The sequence below is a fragment of the Chlamydotis macqueenii genome, chromosome 1 (assembly GCF_036417535.1).
Source record: "Chlamydotis macqueenii isolate bChlMac1 chromosome 1, bChlMac1.mat, whole genome shotgun sequence".
NCBI classification, from domain to species: domain Eukaryota; kingdom Metazoa; phylum Chordata; class Aves; order Otidiformes; family Otididae; genus Chlamydotis; species Chlamydotis macqueenii.
The window spans coordinates 132,494,935-132,515,035 of NC_141556.1; the positions used below are offsets into that span (position 1 = coordinate 132,494,935).

General features: G+C 37.3%; 1 protein-coding gene across 1 annotated transcript in view; it reads left to right on the forward strand.

Moving 5' to 3' along the window:
* Positions 1-20,101, forward strand: part of MAP3K15 (mitogen-activated protein kinase kinase kinase 15) — an 85,258-nt gene that overhangs the window by 56,889 nt on the left and 8,268 nt on the right. Inside the window, exons 11-20 of the mRNA XM_086767464.1 lie at positions 268-375; positions 1,695-1,744; positions 3,231-3,326; positions 4,936-5,023; positions 8,819-8,952; positions 9,569-9,696; positions 11,443-11,573; positions 11,860-11,965; positions 15,272-15,429; positions 18,115-18,298. Coding sequence (XP_086623590.1) covers positions 268-375; positions 1,695-1,744; positions 3,231-3,326; positions 4,936-5,023; positions 8,819-8,952; positions 9,569-9,696; positions 11,443-11,573; positions 11,860-11,965; positions 15,272-15,429; positions 18,115-18,298 — 1,183 coding nt within the window. The remainder of the gene's footprint in view (positions 1-267; positions 376-1,694; positions 1,745-3,230; positions 3,327-4,935; positions 5,024-8,818; positions 8,953-9,568; positions 9,697-11,442; positions 11,574-11,859; positions 11,966-15,271; positions 15,430-18,114; positions 18,299-20,101) is intronic.

Sequence of the window (20,101 nt, forward strand, 5' to 3'; positions counted from 1 at the left end):
ATCTTTACTTTATGAAAAAACATTAACCCACCACCCTAAAAGCATTCTAAGAAAATTAGAATACAATAATTTGTGTACATTAAATACAATAAATTGTGATAATACTGTTTTGTACATAGAAACACAGCCTTGCCTTGCCCTTCTTTCTCCCCCTGGAAATTTTTTAGGCCTTACTTTGGGGTTACCCATTGTCTATATCAGAGCATCTAAAGATACTGTCATGTGTTAACTGCTGGTTTATTAAGGAAAAATATTCTCTTTCTTCAGGTTTTGGTGATAGAACCAACTAAAATCTACCAGCCTGCATATGTTTCAATCAACAATGAAGCAGATGAGAGATCTCTCTCTTTGTGGCACGTCTCTCCCACTGAGATGGTAAAACTACCAGCAGATGCATCTCATGTATTCTGATTCATTGTGCTTAAAGTAACTTTTTTACATGCAGACTTTTGAGCACTTTACAATAATTTGAAGTTTGCTATATTTCTGTGAAGCACAAGCCTCAATGTCTCTTTTGTGCAGATATGAAGACTTTTTACAAAGAAAGTAAAAGGAGGTACTCCAATTAGAACTAAAGTGTGTTTGACCTCTAGCTTAAATTTCAATGATCTTAACCATGTCTCTCAGAAGTGCTTGAGTTACTTGGTCTGCTCATAATATTTCTCATTAGAATTGTCTGATTTTTATTAAGATGTAGCTCAAAGCTAGATAAAGATAAAGCCCAATATTTTGTTTAATTCTTTAGAAATTTTAAAGTTTTACAATTATAAGATTAGAAACTAGAAAAAATGGCAGCCTATGACAAACAAGTGTCAAGAGATGAAATGTTTGGTGCCTTGGATTATTGGATGTGGCACACGAGATTAGGAAAGGAGTAGGCAGAGTTATGGACAGTGAAGTCTCTTAAAGGTGAGAAATAATTTCAGTTTCATATTGAAAGACTTGAAATCTGGAATGTATTTCGCCACCCGTTCTTAATATCAGAACAACATAGGTGGAGAATAAACTAAAAATATAGAGAGGCAAAGTGTGGAAAAGAAGCATATTAGAGCAAGAGAAGGCCACATAATTACCTGGATCTGTGAACTTATTTTCCAGTACACTGTTTTACTTCACTACTTCAAGTGAAGGAGTCTTTGCTTTATGGAACAGATTCTTGGTGCATATCTGACAGTGCTAAATAAGATCCAGCAATTAGATAGAGATTTATGGAGGGCCACGGTCCTAGGCACAGGCTCTCCTTCCTCTGTTTTGTCTCCAGTGTCCTCCCTGGGCCAAAGCTGTTGTCTCAATACCTCTGAGGAAGATGTATGAAGTTTCCTTTCCCTTTAAACCTAGATAAGAGTAGAGCATAGTCTGCTCCATATTTAATATGAAATGTTGATGTATTGAGTCAAAACATAATGTTAGGTAAATTGTACTTCCAGATCTACTCTTCAAATTTAAGTTTACATGAGGAAATGCAGCCTTTAATTCTACCCTGTGCCATTCATATGTATTTTTTCCTCAAGTGAGTAAAACAGCAATGCATAGCCTTTCTTTACCTATACATCAATCTTATTTGAAATTTGGGGAGAAAGAAAGAAAGGAAGAGAGACGTGTTGGAAAAATTTTATTTTGCTTACCATGCTGTGACTTTGTTTTCGATAGTCAAGGTTAAACTGTGGTTGATTATAGTTCTTTCTTCTTTACAGAAACAGATTAACGAATGGAATTTTGCAGCTTCTTCCATTAGGGGAATAAGGTTGGTATGTCAGAAAACAGTTAAGTGGTTTTTGTTTATGTTTTGTATTTCCTTTAATTGGATAATCTGGATTCTGCCTTAAATCTCTGCTTTGCGTTGCCTGTTATAAAAGCTTGTTCTTTTCGACCTACCTTGAAATGTCAACACGAAAGAGTTTACCTTTCCATGCATTGGCAGAGCTGTACATTTCTCATAGGAATATTTGTCTGAAGGAGGGATGTGGACGTGTGTATTCTCTGATAGACTTCCCTATTTTCAGTCATGGGCCTACTTTGTATATATTTTTCTAATTTTTTTCAGTGAAGTTATTGCCATCTCTGCGTTTAAAAACATGGATGGCAGAAGGAAACAAGAGCCCTTAGCTCTTTTTGCATCTTTCCATAAGTGAAAGAACAATTTGTCTGTTTTGCTTTAAGAAAAGAAAACATGGTATCTATTTTCTATTTGGAATTTAGAAATGTTTCTGATATGTCTCTATCTGAAAACATACTAGCTAAAAGAAGTAAAGAGAAGCTCCAGGGAGACCTTGTAACAGTCTTCCAGTACCTAAAGGGGGCTTATAAGAAAGATGAGGAAAACTCTTTAGCAGGGCCTGTTGTGATAGGACAAAGGGTAATGGTTTTAAAATAGAGGGAGGTAGATTTAGACTTGATACAAGGAAAAAAATTTTTTGCAATGAGAGTGGTGAAGCACTGGCCAGGTTGCCCAGAGAGGTGGTGGATGCCCCATCCCTGGAAACATTCAAGGCCAGGTTGGACGGGGCTCTGAGCAACCTGATCTGGTTGGAGATGTCTCTGCTAATCTCCCTCACTAGACTAGAAATTGATATACCAGAATGAAGCTACAGAATGGCATAGTGTCTTTTCACATATTTCTGAAAAAATCTTCTGGCAAAATTCTAATTTTTGGGAACATTTGTCCACGTCGCCCTCCATGATTCTACAGCAAGTTCGTCTTGTAACATCTGCAACTTTGCTGTAGTCTACTGTCATGTATTTTGATCTTGAAACTTGTTTATCAATATTAAGGCCATAAAAGTACATACTGCGAAGGAACTGCTACACTGTAGGTATTTCCCAGTTCAGTTTCACTGTAAGAGTAATGGAATTATAAAAACCAGAAGTACTTTCAGCCTTAAAAGAAAGGCTTTCCTGATAGCTAGATTAGTGTCAAAGCAATTTGCTTTCCATAGAGGTGTCATGAAATACCAAGAAATCTGATGGACTGTGTAAAACTGGAAGGGCAGGCGAACAACAAACTTCAGAACACTTCAGATAAGCAAGTACGTTACCAAAGTAAGAGGTAGCTTAATCATTTATCAAACTGGAGATAGGTTTATAGAGTATATAAATAAACTCAAATCTTTTACTTGTAAGGAAAATAAATAGAATTCCATACTGCCTCTCTGAGCATATTAATTCCTTGTTGCTCTATTTCTTATAATAGTTGTATCCCAAATAATCCTTTCTTAATGTGAATTCTACAGCATTTCCAAGTTTGATGAACGATGTTGTTTTCTTTATGTCCATGACAACTCTGACGACTTTCAAATCTACTTTTCTACAGAAAACCAATGCAGTAGGTGAGTTCAGTTTGTGAGAGTATTGCAGGCAAGATCTATGTCCCAAATATAATTGATTTAGTAGATTGAAAGCTGAAGTTTTTGTTTGAAAAATTAATTATTTCTTCATTTCTTTTTTCTTGATGAAGAAGCAGTAAGCTAAACTCAGTGATATTTAAGGTGATGAGTACAATGTCCCATTACATTTATTAGCTGCTTCTCATCAGTTTACCTACAAGACATTAGGTCTGAGAAAAGGCTTAAGTAGCTTATTCTAATTTATAACTATTATCTTATTTTCCCGTGTCTTGGCCATGCCGTATATTGATTTAGATTCTCTGAAGTACCTGTTCGGTTTGATTTAGATAACAGCAACTAGATGTAATAGAAATTTCTAGCTTATATTGTGTCACAGGTATTTTTTACTGTCTGATCCTGTATTCAATATTTCCTGATTATATGTTGTCTCTAAACAGTAAGTATGCTAACTGAATTTCAGGCCTAAATCTTTACAGACCAAATTCTTTCTGGGGACTGATATTTGGCATATAAACCTTTTGAATGAAGTAGGAGTGATTTGTTAATACACTTAACATTTGGGGTTGGATGGTATATTTATTCTTCTTGCAATAATTATTATTTATATATTACATGGAATAAACTCAGGTTAAAGAAAATTATTGCCTCTGCAGAGTGCAGTGTGTAAAAGATAGGAAACACTAAAATTAATGTTACCTACTCAGCCTTAATTTGGCATCGCAATTTGTGTTATGAAACATGGTCACATTTTTTTATGCCCTATTCAGTGCATAACAGGAGTCTATTCCAGAGATATACGTCTATTAGTCAGCAAAAGAGATGTGAATATTTCATCATAATTCTTAATAATTGTTAAACATTTGTTATGGAATTTGGAGAAAAGTGAGTGCCTCAGGCAGGGGACTACCACAAGAGATGGTCTTGTGCTTAAGGATCTCCATCCCAGAGAACTACATGAAATTAGTCAAAACTCTATTCTTCAAAACATGTTATTACTTTTATATTCTTGGCTTTCTGGATGCCTGACTAGAAACCACAAAATCTGGTTTTCAGAAATACTGAGTAATCATGCTGGCAAACAAAGTCCATAGGAAGATTTAAATTAAACTAAAGGCAATAAAATTCTCATCACAACACAGAAGAAGAACCACCCGATATGATGTCACAGATTTAGCATTATTGAATTGAACCACTGAAAATCAATACATAATTTTTTGATATTTCAACTTTTTGTCTGATTGTATTTGTAAAGACAACGCCATACTAAGCACCTTCCATCAAAGCGTACAGCAAAAATATTTAAGTTTGATCTGCCAAGATTTTACTATGCAATTACAATACCAAGCAAATATTAGGTTCTTCTACAACAAATAAAATAATTTTATAAATAATTAGGCTTTTCAGTATGTGCTTGATGTTCTTCATCATTTAAAATAGGATGAATATGGAGAAAGTAAGTAATGAAATAAACCTATGAATGTGCTAGTCAGTTTATTAGCTTGAAAGCAAAGCCCACCTTGCAAAGAATCTGTTTAATATTCTTCCAAAATGGTATTTTTCTCTGATCCTATGCTATTTATTGCTTTTTTAGATTCTGTGGGTTGGTGAAAGAAATTTTATCTAATGCAGTTGGCAGTACTTTGGAACTAGAAGGAGAAATAGATGGAGACACATTGGAGGTATGTCAAGGGTAAAAGATCCAAGAATTCTGAAACCTGTTCTCTGTCTTCCCTGCACTTTCGTATCAGTATACTAGAAAGATAATAAATAGCATTTAAACTCCTTAATTGTCTATGCAATTTCAATTCTTGCAAAACTATTTGTACACAAGAGTTACGTTCATTTGAAAAAGCAAGTTTTTAATGAAGTGAGCCTGTTACTACTGTAAACTGCATAAATCCCTAATGAAGGGTGTTACTGATCTTGTATTTATGTTGCAAATAACCTATAGATGAGAATTATCTAATATCAGCTGGCTTAAGTGGATAAAAAAGATAAGATGTTAAATAAATTCTAGGAAAAAGCCATTTAGCAAAGGTACTTCATTTTTTCTAGCTGATATCTGATACTATTACTACTCCAGATAATTTCATTTGACAGACTTTTTCTGTCACAGAGATTTGCAGATATTTAGGATCAGAGTAATCCTTTGTGTTTTTGACTTATCACTGAAACATCCATGTAGCTGTAGGCTTTCTTTATAATCAGTACAGAGAAAAAAAAAAAAAAGAAAATTTGGAAAGGGTTATGCATGTTTCTGTGGACTTGGGTTAGGGTAGGTGAATCCATGTCTTCATAAAAGACACAAATAGCCATAGCAAATGGCTGGATTTGTAGCACTAAGTACATATCCTGTGCTTCTGTTTATTTGTTTTGAAATCTGAAAAGCCATCATAAAAAGTAGGTTGTAACTTTTATATGTGGTCAAGCGAGTTCAGTCAATCCGATTAATGAGCGTAAAAACCCTATTGTGGTTTGTTTGAGCTGGGTGTCTTTCTGACTGTGTCTCGTTCCAGCAATTCTCTCAGGCTTACAATTCAGAGCAGCTCTTTATGATAGTTGACCTTTTGTAGGCTGTAGACTTTCTGAGGCTTCAGAAGAGGATTAAGAAAGTAGAAGATCCTCTACTGCAGTGTTGAATGTAATTGCAGATAGTGGGGAAGATAAGTTTTTGCCCTGAAGTCTGTGCGTAGTGGCCGCAGAATTCTCTCCTCAACTGAAAAGGACAAGATATGCACATCTATTAAGCCTGGCTTAATACATGCATCTGTGGACTCAGCCTAGGATCAGGGCTCTGCCTTGCCAAAGACAGGGTATTATCTATAGCTGCAGATTTTACATTGCACACTTATGTACTTAGCTGATAGCAGGACAATCTCCAATCACCACAGTGTATTCAGCTGTATAATAGTCTCTCAGAGGAAGTGAGCTCACCGTGTAAAAGCTGAACTGGAAGAATCACTTTAGAATGCACAGTCCTGCATGAATCAATGATGTATGGAGAAATGATTACAGAAATTAATTTTAAATCTTTAAGCTATATCATTCTACATATCTTGAACTCTTCACCGTTGTCACCTTGTACTTACTGTCTTAGGTCAGGACATTAGAACAGAAATCAAGATACAGAAGGGGAGGATTAATTTATTTAGCTTGTAAATGAGCTAAGACACTTCATGTCTTTCTGCAGCCTGAGATCTTACATTTCAGAAGAAATAACATGGAAGACACACTTTTGTACGGTCTGGATTGGCTTAACAAGCACAGAGAAAGCAGAAGTTCTTACCATTAATAAAACAACTGTTTCTATTTGGGGAAGAGAAGGAAACAACCTTAAGTGCAGTTTGGGGGAAGAAAATGTTATTTCAGTCAGAATTCTTATGAGAATGTTGTCCCAAGGGGTTGTGCATTTTGAATTGCAGTATTACTTGAAAGTAACTACAGTTTAGTTCTACAGCTGACGAGGCTTTGGAAGGAAAGCCAGTTTGGCAGTCCTTTCTAACTCAGGTTATTTGCTTCTGGATATTGATGTTGAAGAAGTTCCTATCGCTTTAAGAGTACCTGCTGTACCCAAATAGGATATCCTAGAGATCAGACTCTGCCCTACCACGTTCATGCAGAAGGTCAGCTATGAACACTTGTTTAGTCATACCTAATGGTTAGATTGCACGTCCAGTGGGTCACATAGTCAGACTTCTGGCAACCAGCAGTGATTTATTTAAACTTTGTAGCTGTTGGAAAGAGAGGAGGCAAATGTAAAGTGGCATCAAGTATATACAAGTCTATTAAACTGTCTGCTAATTAGCATTGAATTATAAATCTCAACAATTTTCATGTATCATGAAACATAGGTTTCTCCACAGTTATTATAGAGTTGGCTTAGGACCAGTCTGTTGCAGATTGAGTTGCTGTCAATCTTAAATTCTGCACTGTGGCTGCTGTCTTTTTTCTGCACAGTTTTCTGTCATATGATAGCTGTGAAATCTGGATATGCACCTACCAAAGAACCTGGCAAGTTTTACATATGACATTTTGGGTTGGTTATGCCTATCATATAACAAGATTATGTTATGAACTGTGAAGTGCTGAAACATGGAAAATGAAAGAGTACTAAAGCTGTGCTAAATCAAGTTTAATTCCACTGAGCAGAATATACTGTTAGGATAAACGACAGATGGTTTTCCTTTAGCACCTCCCATACAGCAGCATGAGACTTGTTATCTTTGCTGAAGTGCAGAGGGGGCAATGTCAGTGACACATGGACATTGCAATACTAGAGCTGCAGTATGAACTGGGAAGACACTTCAAAGAAGTAGATCTCAAGGCTGCGTTCTGTGTGAGAGAGTCTTATTGAATGAAGCAGAAAAAGTGATCATTGACAGAAATGTCAATAGTTATGGCCACTGTAAAAAGATTTGGTTGTTTGCAGTTTAATAGATAATTCATGTGAAGCCACGGAGAATACCCTGTGGTTTTATCATATGGGACATCCACTTGGGTTTGGGAAGATACTAGGGGAGGTCTGTGTACTGATGCTATCTGAGGCTATGAAACTGTCCAGTTCCTTTCTTAACTCTTTGCAAAAGTCCTTTATCAATATCCTTTATCAGTTCCGTGATTTGAATCAGAGATGTGCTGCTTAACCCAACTTCCATAAGAAATTTGGTTTTATTTTGTGTCTGGGATGTACTTTTGTTGATGAATGATGTACTCCTTCATCAACAGGCTTTTCTCTGACCTTTATAGTAGGAGAGCTCTCACATAAGATCACCATATGGGACAAAACCATCAGGTGGTTTAAATTAATGTAGCTTTACTGAAGTCAGTGAACCAGCAGTGCCTTATTCAGCTGGCAGTATGACACAGCATGGTTTCAGCAGCAGTGGAAACCACCACTTCATATATTTAATCGTCCTTGGAGAAGATGACTTTTTTTTTTTTTTTTTGCCTTTTGGAAAAGCTCGTAATGAGAGGAATAAGTCAGAAATTAATTTTACTGTGGCTAAGCTCAAATGAGAGTTTAGGGTCTTAAAACAGTGTTCACATACTGTGATGAGAATGTCACTCTTATCTATTTATTAAACCATTGATTTAAAAATTACAGGTTATGTTCCATACATTTACATATTCTGAAGGCTTCGTCAGCAAATCTTAGAGATGATATCTGAATGTGTTCTTTTGACAGCACTGTTTCATTGCATTTGATCTGTGAAAGTGCTCCTTGTTTGGGTAAATGCATTTGGAAGTTGGTTAGGGAAGACTGTTTTGTAAAGCAAGTAACATGGAACTTTTACAAGTTGTATAATGCATCAGGCTGGTTGGGTACACAACTGCTGTACTATAGCTCTACTGCGGTAGCTACTCTGGGCTGTACTAACTCAGTGTAGTACATAACTGTTGTTAAAGCTCTCTGTAATGTCAAATGTTAGTGATAACAATTTCTATGCTGTTTTGTTTGTCTTTTCTGCTTGCAGTATGAATATGATTATGATGAGAATGGTGACAGGGTAGTTCTAGGGAAAGGTACTTACGGAATAGTTTATGCTGGAAGAGACCTTAGCAATCAGGTCCGAATAGCCATCAAAGAAATACCTGAGAGAGACAGCAGGTAAGACCTTGTTTTTTGTTATATATACATTTCTAATGAAACTGCAGTGGTTTGCTGAAAACTTTACTGTTCCTAGCTTGTATTTCTATGTGGTTAGTCTATAAAATCCCAGTATGCTGAAATTCAATTATTATTTCCTCCTAGTATTCAACAGTACCCTTTTGAGAATAAGGACTTCTTGTTTTTCGGGAACGATATGATATATATCATAAATAACAGAGTTTGATAATCTAGATGTATGTAATAAATTATAGAATAAGACATATTTTGGGGTTTAAATTGCAGTTGTATCTCATTTGTATCTTTTTTAGGGAGGGGGGAATCATAAAAGGAGTTTCAGAGGCAAAGACAGTACTATGTAACAATACAGGAGAAAGGCATATATAATGTCTTTGAGGGCATATTTCTCCTTCAGAGTTCCTCTGAGATCTACCTCTCCTTTTTTTTTTTTTTGAGTAGGCATCCAGTCACACTGAATTTTAAAGGTCATGGACAAGATGTTTGCTGAGAATTGTATCAGTATCCCTAAAATCCATTGTTTGCAAATGAGCACTTAAACATATCCTAGATCCTTTTCCTGCATGATGAGATACTCCTCATTTTTTTTTTTTAATAGGTATTCTCAACCTCTTCATGAAGAGATAGCACTGCATAAATATTTAAAGCATCGGAACATTGTCCAGTATCTTGGATCTGTTTCAGAAGATGGATACATTAAGATTTTTATGGAGCAGGTGCCAGGAGGTTTGTATCACTCTGAACTTAGTCCCTCAAAGGAATCAAAAGCAATTGGGCCTCTAAACTTAGTGAAAGCCCGTAGACGTGCCCTTAATATGTTTGTGCACTGTATATGGCTTTTCTATTGAGACGTTAACTACAGGTGGCATTCTTCTCATATAAAGAATAGATTTAAAGTGTACAGGTCCCAGTATCCTTTCCCCTTTCTATAATAATTGTAAACCTAGAGAGAAGTCATTAAAAGTATTTGGTGTCAAATACTCATGTGTTAGAAAATAGCGGAGCTAGAGCGGTGTAGTCAATTTAGCTTGAGCATCTCAGTGATGACTGGAGTTGTAGGATTAGTTTCTGTTGAACAGTAACACTGAGCGATTATTTTGTAACTGCTATATGCAAAGCACTGCTATTTCCTATGTAGATTAGAGATAAAATTTATATGCTTCCCTTGCTCATAATTTCCAGGTTTGCTCCACTAGCCTTCTCTACATTTTAAGATGCGAAGTCCCTCTATATCTTCTCTAGGTTATATTTCCATCTCCCTTTTTGCTGTTTGCTCTTCAGTGTCAAGTATGTGCCAGAATGAGTGTTAAATTCTTGTATGAATATAATTTGCAAAAAACTATTCTATGATTCTAAAACAGAAATAAGAAAACCAGGAGAAAAAAAGTTCAGATTTTCTAGGGAAGGTCCAGACACAAACATTCAAAGGCTAATTAAATATATCTGTGGCACAGGGAAGTTGGTTGTGGTTTTGGCTTTTTTTTTTTTTTTTTAATTCCCATGACCTTCTCACCTGAAAGCTGAGACAGTCTGAAATGTATGATGCATGCAGATGTGATGAGTTTATACCAACACTTCCACTTGTTTTCCTGCACTTGTTAAAAGTATCAGCTGGTGTTGTTTACATACCTTTTTTTTCCTGTTCATATATGCACAGTAGAGTGTGCTGTGATTAGTTGCTAATGCCAAGATATTATTGAACCAATTCAAATGTTTTAAATTCTGCAGCCAGTCTGAAAAAGGAACTAGCTGTTCAGATTATGCAAGATTCTTTGAAGAAGCTTCACTTTAGAAAGCTGTTGGTGTGGACTGAAATCTGCACTTAGTTTATTACGAGCAGGAAAAGTGAAACTGTCTTTATTTTTTTTCATGATTAAAATATTTCTATTATTGAAAGGAAAATTAGATATCTTACAAGTAGAGGAAATGTGGATGACCTATCTCCTACTCTGAACATCCATTACTTGATTTCTTTCAGGAGCTTTCTTTCTGCTGTCTGTGAGTATTTCCAGAAGTTAATCTCATATTTGCAAGGAAAAGACTCTTTCCTTTTTTCTTCTCTGCTCCCCACCTCAAGTAAATCAGGTCCTTTTTGCACATGCATATGGTTCACAAAGTATGGTGTATAACACCATACAGGGTTACCTTTAGACTTTATTTCATTAAGGGCTAAGTGGTTGCTAGTCCTACTGTTGACAGTTTTTGCACTGAAGTGAGGGAGATGCATCCAGCGCTGTCATAACACTTATTCCTGTCATGGAGATGGAAGCTGAGCAGGCAAGGAAGAAATAACCAGTCAAGAGCAACAGCAAATTATTTACTTTGAGTGATCTAGGAAGAATTTGGCTTAATTATAGGTACTGCTTTTCTATTGTATTAGGATATTGATCAAAGGCTTAATCCAGATTTAAATGTTTTATGTGAATTTGGGGATTTTGCTATCTTGATACATTTTCTTCTTAACTTTTGTAGGCAGCCTCTCCGCTCTCCTAAGATCAAAGTGGGGCCCAATGAAAGAACCTACAATCAAATTTTACACCAAGCAGATTCTGGAAGGCCTGAAGTATCTTCATGAGAACCAGATTGTACACAGAGATATAAAGGTAAATTTTCCTTTAGTGTGTCTTGTGTGATTTGCTTTTTATCTTATTTATTTCAGATAGCTTTACTTTAAACTGAAGTAGAATTTTTAAGAGGATTTCATGGAAGCTTAAAACAAAAGGAAAGAATAAAACAACCCCTTCTCTCTGGTGCTCCTGGAAAATGCCTTTGTAGAAAAGTATATTACAAAGATAACCATAAACTTGAAAGAGTATTGAGATTGGGATTTTGAATCTGTACCCATCTGTCTCCCCTTCCCACCCCGCCTCTCTCTTATCCAAACCACAGGGGGATAATGTTTTGGTGAACACCTATAGTGGCGTGGTAAAGATATCCGATTTTGGTACTTCCAAACGGCTGGCAGGAATCAATCCATGCACTGAAACATTTACAGGTAAGACTAATTTAACAGAATTTATAAGGGTTTTCATGATAGATTTAGAGTTAGAGCCAAGAGGATTTGTGATGAAAACATTATTAGTTCTCTGTTTTTAGGGAAGAGTGAATGGGAGTGTGATCACCATAAACACAGGCTTGCTCTCTTGTTTGGTTTTTTATAAAATGTAGCTTTCTTCCATTTTACTTTTTTTTAAACTTCTTAAGTGTGATGAGGTAATAGTTTTTCTTCTAAGTATTTTTCACTGAGTAGCAATGGCCTTGGTGCAATTATGTCTGGAAAAACTTGAATACAGCAACTTTTTCATTTAATAATCTTGATATTAGTAACTCATGCCCGCACACTTCCTTGAAGTACATCTACAAGTGCAGAAAACCAAACACAAACTTATACATACTTTCAGTTTTGAGGCATTAATTATAAAACCCAACCAACTGGCTTGCTTGGTGTTAACAGCAGTAAAAAGAATAGTTCACATGAAAGTACTAGGCTGGTATGTTACTGAAAAGCTTCCATATAAAAGAAGTTAGTAAAAACTTGCAATATTCAGGGAAAACAAAATTTGCTGAGTAACAGCTGAAACTTCATATTGAAAAGTGAATATACGGTCACATAATTACTCAATTCTTTTATCAGTGGAGATAGAGGTAGGATGATGTTTTCGCTTGTTATAGGGCCATATGCTTAGGCTGATATTGAAAATCACAAACCTCATACTGGCCTGCAGTTTAAGTAAATGGTACGCACACAGAGCTATCAGTCATGTGTGGAAGACAGAAGACAACAACCTCCATTTAAGTGATAATCAAGGCTTCCCATTACCTGTCTGGTGGTGCGTCTGCAGTTCCTCCAGCTTTCTTACAAAGTGAAGCTGTGAAAATAAAATTATTAATTTTCTGAAATAACTTACCTTTCTAAGCTTTTTTTTTTTTTTTTTTTTGCTTAATATTAGCAAAACGTGTGAATTGGGAACTGGGCCGATATTTCATCATGATCTGAGCACAGCATATGATGTCTGCATCAGTATCTCATGAGATCAGCATCTCATCAGGTGCAGGCACTGGAAACATATCTATTTCCTGCAAAGCTTTAAAGATTTTTAGTTAGAAACATATTAAATAAAATTAGAAGTCCTTTAAAGAGAAGAGAAAAATTATTATTTGTCCAGTTTGGAATAATAAATGCAGTATTTGAATATTTTGTTTAGAATGAAGAGCTACAAGAATCAAACTCTTAAGTTTACAGATGCTACAACAGATAGTCATTTATGTATCTGTGTCTGAACAGATCTGGTTAAATGCTGGAGTTTGAAGCATTCCTTTAAGGAGTTGCACTATTTTTTCCAAACAAATTATTCAAAAAAATAATTGTTTTTTTCATGAATCATCTTGCTTATGAAACTGGATGAATAGTTCTCAAATGCATACAGGTCTCTTGTGGTATCTTGGAAGAGAATATTTTGTTAGACTGGTTCAATGCAGTCACACTCCATGGGAAAGAGATGCACTGCCAAGTAGTGTGCTGTGGTTCTCATTTCTACAGGATATTGTGGAAATTTTAAATATATAAAGCAGTTCAGTAAGGTAAAAGATGATGTCATGGAAGAAGACCCTTTTGTGGCTGCTAAAAGTGATAGTCCAAAATTTAATTCTGGCCCAGAAAGGCACTACTATGGCTGATTGCTGTTATGACTGGAACAGATACTAGAGGAAAATTGCTGTGTCTTTGCCTGTGTTCTATGTACTCTTTAGTGGATTTTTAGCAATGATTGTTATTAAAGATGATATATGAAGAAATAGTATTTGGAAAAAAATCCTTAATCCTTTACTGTAATAAAGGAGGTAAATCTTTCCTTGTTCTACTGTTCTTTGCCCTCTCGCATGTTTGCTGCCCTGTTTGTGCCTCAGAGATGTTATTTACCGTGAGAATAAATATTTTACTTAAGTTCTCCTTTTGGATTTAAAATCAGTAAGCAGGTAGCTATAGCCCAGAGGGTCTTAAAAACTCTCTTGTTCCTTAAGTCACTACATAAACTCTGCAAATTTCAGACATTATGTAATACAATCACATGATTGAAGAATCAAACTTCTAGTGGTTTAAACGTTATGTCCCTCCGTTCAAGCCACACAGCCTGAGGGCAAAACTGTGACTTGAACTTCTGTTCTACAGCAGTCATATTTAATGAACACAGTAATATTCAATCCCTTTTATCTTCACCAGATGTCCATTACTTAATAATTCACAGCTTTTCTACAGTATAATTTTATTGCATTCTTAAGAAGCAAAATAATTTAATTTGACAATTAAATTAATTAAAATTAATTAAAAATAATTAATTTGACAAAGCTGGTAGGAATTCATGCAGTGTTTGAAAAACTGCTTCCATTGTTCATGTGGGCTGTCTTCCTGTAAAGACCTCTTGTTAGCTGTGTTAGTGTATGACTGAAGATCAGTGATTCCAAATTGGCCATCTTTTATTTAATTTTTACTTTTCTTTTTGTTTATCAGTACTGTAACTGGTATTACAGTCAAGTTGTCTGCACACAAACTTTAAAGACATTCAAGCTGACCTATTAACATCCAACTATAGGCTTAGGCAGAGTCTTTTTATCAACATGTATAGCTTTAGAAGTTTCAATAGTTTGTTTGGGGTTTTTTTTTTTGTTTTTGTTTGTTTGTTTTTGCCAACCTTGGATGTCAGAAATCCCAAGCATATCCAAAAGACTTTCTGGAATTGCAATTTATGATGGGTTCACTTATTCTTTTATTCATTGTGTAATTGATTTACCTTAATTACAACTTTGATTGCTTTTGTGTAAATTTTCAGGTTTTTTTTTTATCTTTATTATCTTATGTTTACAAAAATAGCTTTTCACAGTGACTTTCTGAAATTCCCTGTCACTACTGTTCTCATTATAGGGGTAAACATATGAAAAATTATTCTCATGAAGACTATCTGTCACTTTGCAAGTTTTCATCACCTCTTATATGCATAATCTTTGAAACTTAGTATTTGCAAAAATCGCTTAATAGACTTTTACATTCTGAGGAAGCATTTGGATTATGTGGTGAATATACTTGCAGCAGTTTGAAGCCTTGTGTTAGAAAGGGGAAGAAAAGTCAGTTTATAGAAAAGGTGTTAAAACATAAGTTTCTTGTCTAGTTTTCAGTGCTGATATTGGAAATCAAATATTTTGGCTATACGGGTTGCATTTGACAATTTTGGGGCTACTTAGTGGTGTGTTAATTCTCTTTAACAAATTGAAGACTATAACACTTGACTATTCTTTTTGTCCTGACTAGGGACCTTGCAGTATATGGCTCCAGAAATCATTGATAAAGGACCACGAGGATATGGTGCACCAGCTGATATCTGGTCACTAGGTTGCACCATTATTGAAATGGCAACAGGCAAACCTCCGTTTCATGAACTAGGGGAGCCTCAAGCAGCAATGTTTAAAGTAAGTACAGCTTTTTTTTTTTGCTATAAAGTTTATGAATTTTCAAATACTTATTTTTAAATATTAATTTAATTAGTAGTGAGCTTTAGTTACATGGCTTGTTTTGCACAAAGCCACAGTCTGACCTGTGTTCTTAATTCTCACAGAATGAACCTTCTCTGCTCTAAGCTGTATTGCTCTAGGGGGTAATAATTTATTTTTGTACCACAAATAGCTCATGGCTCAAAGCGGCAACCTGAAAAATGACTGAAGACTTATGAAAACTAATGTTCTCTACCCTCTTACTTCTATCATCTCCTGCTCTTGGTTTGTGATTTCCTTCTTGGTAACCAGTCTCTCCAGTGATGACAACCAAGTTATTTCTGCTCCTTTAAGTTTTTTTTTTTTTTAATACCTCCCTCCCAGATGATCTTTTTGCCTTGACTTTCAAAGGCCCAGTCTCTGCAACATGGTAGGAAACGATGATGGAAGAGGGTGGGGAGCTAGCTTTCCAAGATTTCTGGTATGGACTGAAGGAGTAAAATACTCTGTATTTTACATCCTGTCCTTTAGATCAAAGCTACCTCCTGAGTAAACTATTGCCCCTAGTACTTTATTTCTCTTAGTGTATCTGTTTTCAAATGCACAAATTAACACTTGAGAAGAGAATGCTTCGGAGAGTTTTGATAATAAATATATTTGCAAACAAGTTACTTGTTCTAACTCTGTAACAGTAGTGTAAAAGCTATGGTATGAGAATGTGTCAAATAGGCAGAGTGAAAATTTTTGGTTGAATTTCTGAGGTCTCCACCTCCACAGGTGCACACTCTGTTGTGCATAGGGCAGATGAGGGGAGGGAAGGTCCAAGTCTGACCGTGCAGTCAGTGTAGAGATTGTGAATGACCAAAGAGTTGGACAAAGTAGAGAAAAGGGGGCTAGAGGAACCAGAACTGGAAATAGTGCCTGGCTGAGTGTACATTATCTGGTATTTCATCTATGAGCACAGTGTGTGTGCATCTGTGTGAAAGGAGTGCAAACAAATGACATTGATGGAGATAAAGTGAACTAATGTCGCCACAGAGTTTCAGGATGCTTGCAACAAAACTTATTCTTGAACCGCAGAGAGAAAGGGAACATCAGAGACAAACATTCAAATTTCCTGGTCCTAGTTTGGACTGCCGTGGGTTTTGTTTAGTGCGTAAGAGTATAACCTGACACCGCAGTGCTCTTGGCTTGTGACACTGCCCCAGCTGAAGCTGGCTGTGTGAGCCTGTCCCCAGGGTGTGCAAGGAGGAGTGAGCTGATCACGGGGACGGGCATGTCAAGAGCAGTTGTCAGAGCACTGCAAGCAGGTGGCTATCTTCTCCCTCTGCTCCAAAGCAAGATCCTTGCCGGACTGACGTTTCGAGGTGGTGAAATTGTATACTCCATTCATAAAGCACTATCCAAAATATGCATGGGAATTTACAAATCAGATGAAGATGCTCCATCAGACAAGGTGAATGTATAGATGTTGTATCCTGCCAGCAGGACATAATATTTATTTATTCATCCAAATTATTTATTCAGTACATCCAATTTTATTGCAAGGGTTAGCAAGTTGCATAGATTAAAAATGTTACGTGCAGGAAATACTGAATTTTGAAGGTGCTTAGAGTCACGGTTTGGAAAGGCTTAATGCATTTTTAGCATTTTATATTCAGCACTGTCATTTGAACAGGAGCACGATGGCTCAGCATTTTTTGCTTCAGCTTGCATTGAAGCTGAACCACTATTGTGAGTGCCTAATGGTGCCACAGTGTGTTAATGCAGTTGTATAATGAGATTATTTAAACAACTCTCCATTTTAGCAAGCAGCTGGCAGTTGTTTAACTGCTGGGCTCTCTTCCTTGTGGCTGCTATCTTTCTGCTTGCTCTCCAGAGGCTTTTTTATGTAAAGATGCTGAGACTACAAGCCATAATCTTGCCAAATACAGGCCATGCAGTGCATGCGTGTTACACAACTCTTGCTTCAAAGCATGTGTGCCAGATTGGCATTAGAGAATAAGAAGGCGGTGAAGGAGCTGGAAAAATCACTAGGGAGCAACCTGTAGAAGCACATTTTTCATTACTTAAAGAAGGAGTGGGGGGTCTTATTAAACTTTTGGGCATCATGTGATTTTCAGCTAAATAACACCAAAAGGCTAGGGAAGACATCTGGCCCGAGCGCCGGGAGTAGTAACAAGGTCTGGCAAGGTCATTGTGAGCATTTGTACATGGAAATTTGGCAGCAGCCGTAGCAGAACAGGTGCAGGCCCCAGGCAGTCGGTGCTAGAGGAGGAAGTTATTCCAGTTCCTGGGCACGAATGTACTGGAGGAGTCAGCAACAGAGAGACACAGTGATGGGCAGGAGTGATGGGCAGCATGTGCAATAGCTGGAGAGATTTGTGGCTGATAGGAGAAGCAGCATTTGCAGTACTTGGTGTGGATACTGTCCAGATCCCAAGATTGCCTCAAGGTAGATGGTTGGATACATCTGAAGTAAAACAGGATCAGTGCCTTGTTGTCACTTCATTGCTTTGTGTGGGTACCTGGATCGCTCCTTTTCCATGACAGTCCGCGAGAGTGTGAGAGATCATACTAAGATAACTTTGGCCCATGGTCTCCTTGCATTTGTTTAGTAAAAGTGTTTAGTAAAAATAATTTGTATCTGTGTTTTAATTGCAGGTTGGAATGTTTAAGATTCATCCTGAAATTCCAGAATCCCTGTCCACTGAAACAAGGGCCTTTATTTTGCATTGTTTTGAACCTGATCCTAGTAAACGTGTTACAGCATCTGATTTGCTCAGAGATTCCTTCCTGAAACAAATAAACAAGGGCAAGAAAAGCAGAATTGCATTCAAGCCTTCAGGTAAGGAATTATCAGCCAAATGCAAGTCAACATCATCATTAAGTGTTAGATAAAAGACTGGAATCATTAAGCACTCTCTTTTTCTAAGGACATTTCTTGTGCCAGAAAAGCAGCAGGAGCTCAAATTTAACAATTCCCACAAAATATGGTGACTTGCTTATTCTGTGTTTCACTTGCTGAAACCTCCCGACCCCATTTTTCTTCTTAAGAATAAATGCCTCATTTATAGTAAATTAAAATTAGAAAAATGACATTCAGTGAAGACTTTCCAAAGCAATTCTGCATTTTAGAATCACAATTATATGCACTGCGGAGATCTGAGTTTTATAGAGTAGGTGGCTGGCACCTGAAAATGTATGTCTGTTAGGTGTTTTGGTCTACAAAGGTCAGCATTTTCAAACTTGGTGTGTAACTTGAAAATTTGGCACATAGGTGCTGGAGTAGCTGTTTAGCAGGTTGTTTTGTTTTATCTGCTAGCGTGTTCTTCCCCCTCTCCCCAATATATCAGCCACTTTCTCAGTGATAAGATAACAAATCTTAATATAGACCTGCCAAATAAGTAATCAGTGTTTGAAACAACTCTCCATTTAAAACCAAGCAAAGCCATTGGTCTTGTTGCTTCTTTCCTCTGCACACTCACATGCGCACACTCCTAATGCAAATTGAATTGCTCCCCTTTTTGAGCTTCCCCCCCCTCTCAGCAGGGAACATCTGAAAGAGTGGAATTCTAAGGGGAAAAACTAGCAAAGAATTTATAACATCTAGCTGAACTGGTTTCAGGCAAGGAAATGGGCATCACCTCTTGACCTGAGGGACATGAGAGCTGCAATCCCTGCAGTAACACTGGGGTAACGGGAGAGTTCACGCTGCTCAGCCAGGGCAGTGGTAGTCAGGAGCTATTGACAGGCCGTAGCCTTCTGCCCCACTGCAGCTATGCTTTCCTGTGGCCTTTTTAGCCCTTGCCTGAGGACGTTTTCCTGGAAAAATTGTGTGGCCTTAGAAGGGGTGGGGTTTGCCTTGTTAGCTGCTCTGGGAGCAACAAGCTTTTGTCAAATACCAGAGAAAATGCAGCTTTTCTGCAACCCCCCCCTCCTCCTGCCTTCCTCCTTTCTTTTCTCCAGCTCTTTGATGAGCTTATGGAGCTCCTTCAGATGGCCTGAGGATCTGGTGCTGCAGGATTAAGCACTGGGCTGCAGCAAGAAGCAAGCTCAGTGACAGCCATGGACATGAGCAGAGTGGCAAATGAGATGAAAACTGTCCTTTGGGTGAGGGCAGGGAAAGGCAACATGGCTGCAGCAGCTGAGTGTGTGCCTCGCTGCGCTGGAGCTGGGGAAGGCTGTGCTGGCTGCCATAGCCATCTCCAAGGGGAGTTTGGGGGTGTAAGGCGGGTCCTGGCCCAGCAGTTGCCACAATCTCAGCAGCAGCAGTTCACTCTGTCTCCTCTCTCTACCGTTTCCCTCACCGACAATTTCCTCAGCTTTGCCTCCATCTTTCCGGCCTATCTCTATCCCTTTTTTCTTTCCAGTCACAAAGGCAGCCCGGAGCAAATCTCAGCCCTTACTCTTGGGACAGCAATTTTCACTTTTTTGTACTGCTGAGATGCCTCGAACCAGTCCTCACAAAGTGGCATACATCGTTTCATTTCTGTGACTGTTTAACCTCAGCCATTTGAACATCAGTCACATACCATGTATGTCAGAGCTCTCTGAACAACTTTTAACTTCTAGCTCTATTCTTCCCCCACCTCCACATAATTTGTAGTGATGAGCATCAAAAAATGTTGTGATGTTTATCTTCATGGAC